Raw genomic sequence first — 8,996 nt, forward strand, 5'->3', positions numbered from 1 at the left:
TAACACTATACGTCAGAAGTGACGTTCCATTGCATTTAAGCAATGGGAGAAACATTAATAGACAAAACAAAATCTACTACCTCTAAGTAGTGGGAGTGGTGTTGAGCAGATAACACTACAGGAAGAAGTCATTAATATTTTAATTCCGAAGGGTAATGAAGATAATATTAGTAGTATTTCATCACAGTGGGAGAATAGTAAAGAAAATCATAGTTTGGTATGTACTCTTGAGAGAGTTTCATAACAAGATCTCTGAAGAGCTTAATGCCAAAGTAGTTAGTTCGACAAAGCACTACTAGACAAAGATTGCATCAGAAAATACTTGGCAAGTTTTTCAACAAAAGCCTATTGGTAAAGCCTTTTGACAGCCGTGTAAAAAGAATGCATTTCAAAGTTGTAGATGCATGGTTATGAGTCTAAGTGGAAGATTATTAGGGCATATATTATTATCCATGTGTTTAGATATAGTATATTCTAACAATTATCACGGTTAAAAATCTAAGTGGGAGATTGTTGGGATATATTCTATTAACCATGGGTTTGGTTTGGATATAGTTTTTATTATGAAATAATTATTTATTCAATTTGAATAAAAAATTTAAATAGATCATATATTAGTTTGTGTTCTTTGCTTATATAGTAGATGATTTAGTGTATAGAGTTTAGCTTATACACAGAAGATTAAATCATCGGTTCTTATAAGTATAAAGTTGGAGTTCACAATCTAATGATGAAATTGGACAAACCGTCGGGAATGATTGTAGAACAAGATTAAATATAATTTATCTTGATTATGAGAATGGTATAATTCTGACTTCTTGTGCTAGTACATTTTGTATGTAAAGTATGGACCAAGTAGAGACAAGTATTTTATACTGGCTTAATAAAATAGTCTCTAGTCTATTAAATATACTTATACTCTTAATCTTGATATAATTATTATTAGTTGTGTATATTATTTATTTATTTTAATTTATTAAAAGGCGAGATTCTTTTGTGAATGAATATGCCTGGTAAATTGGACAATGATAATATACATTGGCGAAGTAATAGTTAGTTGATGGAATCCATGCTTCGGTCTAGAGAATGATGATACACCTTTATGCAAGCTTATAAGTTTTCATGTGTAAACCCTGTAGGTGGATTTTGCATCCGTCACATAAATAAGTTAAGTGAAAGTCTAAAGAAAATAATCAATGAATTAAATTATCAGTAATTTAATTTATTATTTTAGTGTTTGAATCATAACATAGGGAGTTAAATAAGGTTTAATGGAAGAATTTCGAAATTGAATTGAGGAGTGCAGTTACGAATTTTTAGTGAAATCATTCATAATTTATTATGGTAGTATTAATTCGAATATTCTGAATTAAGTCTATAATAGGAAGTCTCGTTAATTAAATTTTGCGGTTCCCGTTGTGCCTGAATAATTAGGAATTAAATGGAATTATATTCTTTGTGGAAAAGAAAGATTAGAAAAAGGTTTGAAACCATAAAACCTGTGGCTATATAAAGGGGTCTTATTCCATAAGGATGTGATAGTTTTTGCTTTACGGTTTTCCTAGGAGAAACTCGCCCATATGAGTTTTGCCAATTTCGGACATTGTTTAGGTCACACAGCAGAAGACTGTGGAGCTGAAGGATAATTTCGTGAACGGTTTCGCTCTTGCTTGGAGGCTCTTTTCGCAATCGCGGTCACGTTTTAAGAGATAAGTATCGATTTTATGTTCGATTATAATCTGTGATTATGTGTTGTCTATATTACGTGCAAGTGATCCTGTTCCGCTCTTAATGCGTTCCCATCAAGAGCCTACTAATCTAATAGCAAGCAGCCAATTACCCACACATTGAATGATCCATTAAGCTAAGCCAACCCCTACATGGTTTTGACTTTTGAGCTTTCCTAATAATTTGGGTCGCGTTAGGTTTTCCATTAGAAGTAATTCTCACAATGTCTTCTTCATCCAAAATAAGAATGTGGAAGTACTTTTTTGCTTCATTTAATTGCATAGGAGTCGACACTAGTTAAGTAGTGTCCGGCGTTTTAGGCTATTTTATTTATTTTCCTGTCAACTTTACAATTAAAACTTTGAGAAATTAGGCACTAGGCAGCCTACTTGGTGGTATATTTACTTTTTTTTTTTAAAAAGATTTTGAGAAATTTTTTGTTCACAATCTCTTCAAGTTTGATTTCATAACACCAATTTTCTTTGTAATTTGTGATATTACCCTTACATTCCTTGTTTTGATTTATTTTGTTACCTCTCCTAAGATACTATTATATATAAATATGTATACATAATACATATACATATATTTTTACGGATATTTTCATGTTATCATATCAGCTACTATATATAGTTACAATTTATTGTAGGTAACTTAACTTCACGTTGCAAAATAATTGTACAATATTAATGCACAGAAATTAAACTCTAAGACATATATGTATGTATATAAGTAAGTCTCTCAAATAGTTAACCAAACCAAAAAGAAGTGCAGTATTGCTTAAGACTTAGAAAGTATAATGGTGGCATCATCACTTATTTCTTTGATTTCCAAGAAGATCATCAAACCCTCTATTCCGACTCCTCTTAGAATTCACAAATTATCTTTTGTTGATCAGGTTTTTCATTATTATATTCCTGTTTCATTTTTCTACCCTAAAAATGGTAATGACAAGTCATATGAACCTACTCACGTATCTCAACTTCTTGAGAAATCTCTTTCTAAAACACTATCATTCTATTATCCTTACGCTGGAAGACTAAAGGATAGTTCCACTGTTGATTGTAATGACGCTGGGGTTGAGTTATCCCACGTTCGTGTCCATTGTCCCATGTCTGAAATTTTTAATCACCCTTACACTAATGCTGAACATGTTGTTTTTCCAGTAGCCCAACCTCACGGCCACGATGAAGGAAATTTAGCTATAACTCAGGTAAGTTATTTTTTGGTTTAACCATCTAGTATCCCGTAAGCCAGAAATATTTACAAGAGTGTTCAGGCTTGAAAGAAGTAAAAAAAAGTTCCAACAAAAGGTGTTCAATATACGTTTTATACATCTAAAATTAATATTTTACTAATATACATAGTGTAATTTTTCGTAATTTTTCGGCGAAGGGTGGTCAGTTGACCACCCTTTGCAAAAGGTGGCTTCGCCACTGGTATCAGAGCACCCTTTGCAAAAAGTGGCTTCGCACCTGGTATTCAGACTATATATATATATATATATATATATATATATATATATATATATATATATATATATACTGACCCGGCTAATCCGGATTTTGATCAGGTAAGCCATTTTGATTGTGGAGGAATAGCAGTTGGTGGATGCTTATCGCACAAAATTGGAGATGGTTGCACCGCCAGTAGTTTCTTTTACAACTGGGGGGTTTTGAGCCGTGATATAAGTGCAAATTTATCTCGTCCTCATTTTGTTGAAGACTCCATCTACCCTCAATCTAGTGATCCATCTATTGTGTCAAAGTCTATAAAGTCAGAAGAACCGGTGGGATATCTAGGGAAACGATTTGTTTTTCCTGCTGCTAAAGTAAATGCACTCAAAGCCATATTTTCTATGGATTCAGGAGTATGCAATCCCACTCGAACCGAAGTTGTGACCGCACTCCTTTATAAATGTGCTGTAGCTGCACGAAGAGTGAATTTTGGTTCATTTAGACCATCTTCCTTGTTTCAAGTGGCTGATATGCGCCAAAGGCTGAACCCGTCTTTGTCCCATGATGCATCTGGAAATATTATATCTGGATTTTTGGTGCCAATAACCAATGAAAGGGAAATGAATTGTCCAAGATTGGTTAGTGAAATGAGAAAGGAAAAAGAGAAACTTGTGGACAAAGATAATATTAAGAAAAATGCATTTATCTCAAAAGTACTTGATTCACTTGAAAAAGGGAAAAACAATGAATTTGATGATTATTTTTGTAGCAGTGTGATTGCACTCCCGCTTTATAAAACGGACTTTGGTTGGGGGAGGCCAGCTAAAGTGAGCATGGCAACTGGCCCCATCAGTAAATTATTTTTTCTAATGGATAATCAAAGTGGAGGTGGAGTTGAAGCTTTAGTCATGTTGGACAAACAAGACATGTCTATATTTGAAAAAGATCCTGAGCTTCTGGAGTTTGCTATTCCAGCTCCAAATCTTTAATTCAAAGCGTCTTCTGGTCTGTCTAATTTTATGGAGTAACTACTAATAAATTGGCTTGTCTAAGTCAACTTGTGACTTTTGTTAAAGTATGTGTTATTTAAATTCTTGTGTTGCTATGTTGTTCAAGTCCAGTTTGTTGAGACTTTGTGCCATGTACTGTTTTCTTTTGCTGCTTTACTTTTGGCTTTCTTTTTTCACTTGATCATACCTGTCGTTGCCCTGCTTTACTATGGTTATAACTACATCTTTCTCCTGGCCACAGAAAGGAAAAAAGAAAACCACACACACACACACACTAGCTTTAACACTCTTACAATATATTCTTAGATAATTAGATATAAGCTAATTTCCTGCAGGTTTACTTGAAACATAATTAAGTAAATTTAGGCCAAATTACAATTCATGATCAAGTGAACACAGGGTTTTATAGATTCAACTCTACTGCCTGAAATATGATCTTCATAAAAAGCAAAACATGTCAATCGCCTAGAAGTTGAATCTTTAGGTCTATGCTAGTTTGTTGTGCAAAGTATTCGAACAATGAGCTTAATGCTCAGCATCTGCAACACGCACTCTGTAACGTTCTGCCAACCGTGTAGCGACTCTGTTGCTAACAACACTTTCTATGATTTCAAACTTCTTATAGCTTGCATTCAAGGTCTCCGTCTGTTTCTTCGAAAGATTTTCTTCCTCCTCCAGTTGATGCTACATAGAAAAAATGAACTTCTAACATCAGGAATACTTAAATGTGAGATATACACTGCAAGTAAAAAACGAAAGTTTACCTTGAGCAAAAACTTGGATTCCTCTGCCTGTTTTCTAACCGTAAGCTTGATCTTGTTGGCCACCTCAAAATCCGGATCGCTAGAGTCCAACCATCGGCATACTATCTTACGACCAGGTTTTCTAGGACGGTCATCAAACATCTCTGCTTCAGCAGCACGTGCCCTGATTGGCCTTGGCATACCACATATCATAAACGGGGAATTGCTTAACTCAGAGATAATAGTTTTCGTCTGGTCTGCATTTTCCACCTCAACCAATGCAGCTTGTCCAATGTTCTTTGGTTCAAGGTAGTTTGGGATAAACTTGACCTGAATAACATTCCCAAATTGATCAAGAGCAGCTTTAACAACAGCTTCAGTAGCCACAGGTGAAAGGTTGTCAATGAATATAGTACGTTTCACTTTCTCTCCAAAAGCAGCATACTCTTTATCTGAAGTTTCCATGATGAGTAACACCAAATTTCACCTAAACACAAGCAATTGACCAGCATCTTAGGAAGAGTGGTAACCACAGTTTACATAACTTTGATAGCATAAAAAATTACCCATGAAACAAATATATCATCTTAGTGCTAATCACGCTGCAACCAACTTAATGCGATTAAAAGAGCACTATGTGTGTCCGTGTACACCGGCACGAGTTGCAGCACCGTGATGTTGGCTGAAACGGGTTGGCGCCAGTGTCCTCAGTTGTTTTCTCCAGTTATTTCTGCTCTTTTGGCCCAAGAGAAATGGCAGTCCCCAAGAAGGAGAGAGAGAGAGACTTTCTTCCTTGATGAAGGGAAACCCTTTGGGGAAATCAAACATAGTGAAACAGTGTGGTTCAGCATCATCGGAAGAGGAGAGGATCGGCAAGCACAATAATAGTTGGATAAACAGTGCTGACATGTCTTATGACTAGCATCAGAAAGCAAAGGCTAGATAGGTAACAAATGGAGAAAAGATGCAAAAACCAAAAATGAGTAGCAATTCATAAGAAATTCCAACTCTATGGCAGATTTGTTTACGTTCAGGCTAACCAAGATAAGAAGAGCAGTAGTAAGCATTGCCGAGTTGGCAAATGATACAGCAGTGAGGGACTTGCCTGTGATATTGGAGAGGTTCATCGACAATGCAAAAGAGTGAAAACTGGCTGTAAAATAGACGAAAAATCTTATGAGCTAAGCCAGAGTGTGTAGCACCAGTGTTTGTAAAAGCGTAGTTATGCGAGATAGGAGGTTAACCATGTCAAGACAAACTTGCTGGAAACTACTCTATTTCCTATTCGCTTGAATTTGTCATTAGCAATTTCTCCTGGTGTTTTCCAAGGCCCATGGACCTAAGATGAATTTTCTGGAAGAAAGATCAAGATCAAATAAGTCATGTACTTATCACTATGATCATACTTAATTCTGGATATGGATCCATTGATAGAAGGAAATTTTACTTGGTCCGAGTGGAGGAAAGACAAGGAAGTTTTCCAGGCTTGAACAATTTTATATCCAAGCTTTTTTTTGGGCCAAAAGTGCTTTTCTCGGCCAAAAGCACTTTTGGCAAAAAATTGAGGTGTTTGGCCAAGATTTTAGAAGGAAAAAAAAGTACTTTTGAGGAGAAGCAGAAGCAGTTTTGAGAAGCAGAAAAAAATAGCTTCTCTCCAAAAGCACTTTTCAAAAGCTTGGCCAAACACTAAGTAATGCTCAAAAGTGATTTTCACATTAATCAGCCAAACACAAACTGATTCTCACCAAAAGTACTTTTTTGAAAAGTACTTTTGAAAAAAGCACTTCTCAAAATAAGCTGATTTTAGAAGCTTGGCCAAACAAGCTATTAATCTCAGGTAATCAGAAAGAGAATATGCAAATACAAGAGTCTTACAGCGAAGACTTCTTTATGATCACTTCCCCATGATGCTGAATTTGGATAGATAATCAAGAGACCTCTCAGATTAGAGAACATGCAGTTATGAAAGGAAGGGCCTGAAGACCAAGTAAAGAACTGGTTGGAGTCCTACCATGCAACGGGAAACACAGAGTTTGTGTTGGTCGTGATGCTGAAATAGGAAAGGGGATGTTCGAAAATGGAAGAAAATAAGTGTTTGAACTGGAAGAAACAAAACTCGAGACTCCGGGAAAGTTAAGGACTCTCAACCTCTTGACATCGCAACTAAGTCTAAGAAGTAGACCAAAAGGATTTATAATGAAAATGCCGAACAGATACCTGGGCAGATTGGCATTAATAAAGGACATCATATGGCAACAAAAATATAGAGCATGGTGCATCACGGAAGCAGACAAAAACATTAGATTTTGTGTAGAATGGCAAATGCACATTATCGCTACTACAGTATCTTCAAATTGTTCATTAATGGTAGAACAATTAAGGACGCAAATAGGAATAAGAACGAAAACCCTTACTTTCATCAGAATCTATTCTCTGACGATTAGCACAAGTGACCAAAAGTGGAAGAAATTCATTTTACCAGGTGTACCAGAAGAGAGTTATTGAAGCAGTAAATTCACGAGCAGGAGAAATGTTATGAAGGTCAGATGGCTTCACAGTGAAGCTTATTTTAAAAATTTTGGCAATAGGTAATAAAAACGTTCTGAGAACCTTTTACTTTCAGGATAGATGCATCTTCAAGAGACGAGATGAGCTTGATTGAGCACCAGATTTCCACTCAATTAGCTTAGTTGGAACTTGGAAGTATCAATGTCTACATCTATTAGATTGATCTTGTTCCGGTACCAGCTTGGTACCAGTTTAATAAAAGACTTTACCAAAGCTGTTGTCTTTGAGTTTAGAAGAAGTCATAGCCATATTGTATCGGATGTGCAGAACATATTTGTGAAAGCAAGGAAGAGTCACGCTCATCCCCAATAGAAAATGAATATCTGGGCGTGGATTGGAAGATGCAGTCCTAAACTAGCTTGTAAGCTGGATACTGAAAAAGCACATAATCATGTGAACTGGAGGGAAAAACAATGAATCATCTCTTATTTGCAAATTAAGGAAGTAAAAGATGTCTGGAATTTATTTTCTTTCTGAAACTGATTAGACAACGCCTAAAGCAGTTATAGTCTTATAGAGTGTTCAACCACCTTGAGGTGCTTTGCAGAAGTTTCAAGAAATGTGTAAACTTAAGATTCTAACATATTAGCAAAATTTATCGTGATATAGGTAAGAAACATGAACAATCTAGATAGCTACAGAAGGAAGATTCGCAATGCTTTTATAGCCCTTGGTGCTTTCAATTTAGTTGTGATTAAACTACTTTACTTATCAAAATATATGACACAGGTGCAACTATTAATAACGTTACTAACAAAGGAGTCTCCACTGTCTTTTTGTGCCTCGCGATTCAAAGGAACTTTTGTTTTTGTACCTTCCTCGACTCCTGTATCTGTTTCCCAAACTATCTTTCTTTGCCGAAAGAGAAACTCAGTTGATACAACCCCTTTTCTTATGACCGATAAATCTATTCGGGTCAACCCCTTAGGACCAATTGCAGCATCCGAAACTCAGGGATAATGGGTCTGCACCTCTACCCTTCTCCACTTAAATACCATGCTTAGTTGGCTTGGCGCATGGGCTCGAACCTAAGTCCCAAATCCATCAACTTTTGCCACTTGAAATAAGCTCGCTAGTTGATACAACACTTAGCTAGCACCTAACAAATTTTTGTACACAAGGACAATGTACATGGACATTATTTTTGCTACACATCGTCATGTGCTGTATACAAACTTGTAATAAATAAATACCACAAATGCCAAAGCTCAAGCAAAGTTCTTTCCCATCCAAATTGCCTTCATTTTGCTGTAATACATATTCATGTTCATCAATAACTTAATCATCCAAGTCTTTATGCTGAGCCTGGGAGGGTTTTCTTTTCTTTTCTTTTTTTTGCGGGTGTTCACCAAATCAAAATAAATAAATAAAAGTTTCCACTTTAAAGGTCCAATAATCATGAATTCAAGCTATAGTTTAATTTCATGTTCCAAAGCCAAACCCCAATTTCAAGAATCAATTTTTACCGAAGACAACCCCCTCCCACCCAC

At 35.8% G+C, this 8,996-nt stretch overlaps 2 protein-coding genes across 2 annotated transcripts in view; one reads left to right on the plus strand and one right to left on the minus strand.

The window, feature by feature from the left end:
* Positions 2,510–4,316, plus strand: LOC109233855 (acylsugar acyltransferase 3-like). The gene is made up of 2 exons (XM_019399707.1): positions 2,510–2,941; positions 3,302–4,316. Exons 1-2 carry the CDS (start codon positions 2,528–2,530, stop codon positions 4,172–4,174), a joined length of 1,287 nt encoding a protein of 428 aa, XP_019255252.1. The 5' UTR covers positions 2,510–2,527; the 3' UTR covers positions 4,175–4,316.
* LOC109233066 overlaps positions 4,495–8,996 on the minus strand; it is a 4,671-nt gene continuing 169 nt past the window's right edge. Inside the window, exons 2-3 of the mRNA XM_019398819.1 lie at positions 4,960–5,425; positions 4,495–4,879 (exon numbers count right to left, since the gene is read on the minus strand). Coding sequence (XP_019254364.1) covers positions 4,721–4,879; positions 4,960–5,403 — 603 coding nt within the window. The 5' untranslated portion in view covers positions 5,404–5,425 and the 3' untranslated portion in view covers positions 4,495–4,720. The remainder of the gene's footprint in view (positions 4,880–4,959; positions 5,426–8,996) is intronic.

Source organism: Nicotiana attenuata, chromosome 10 (genome assembly GCF_001879085.1).
Source record: "Nicotiana attenuata strain UT chromosome 10, NIATTr2, whole genome shotgun sequence".
NCBI classification, from domain to species: domain Eukaryota; kingdom Viridiplantae; phylum Streptophyta; class Magnoliopsida; order Solanales; family Solanaceae; genus Nicotiana; species Nicotiana attenuata.

Bases quoted from the DNA above. Each gene is read 5' to 3' on its own strand.
- LOC109233855 (XM_019399707.1), top strand. From the start codon at position 2,528: ATGGTGGCATCATCACTTATTTCTTTGATTTCCAAGAAGATCATCAAA. The intron at 2,942-3,301 runs GTAAGTTATTTT...GATTTTGATCAG, and splicing joins GAAATTTAGCTATAACTCAG to GTAAGCCATTTTGATTGTGG.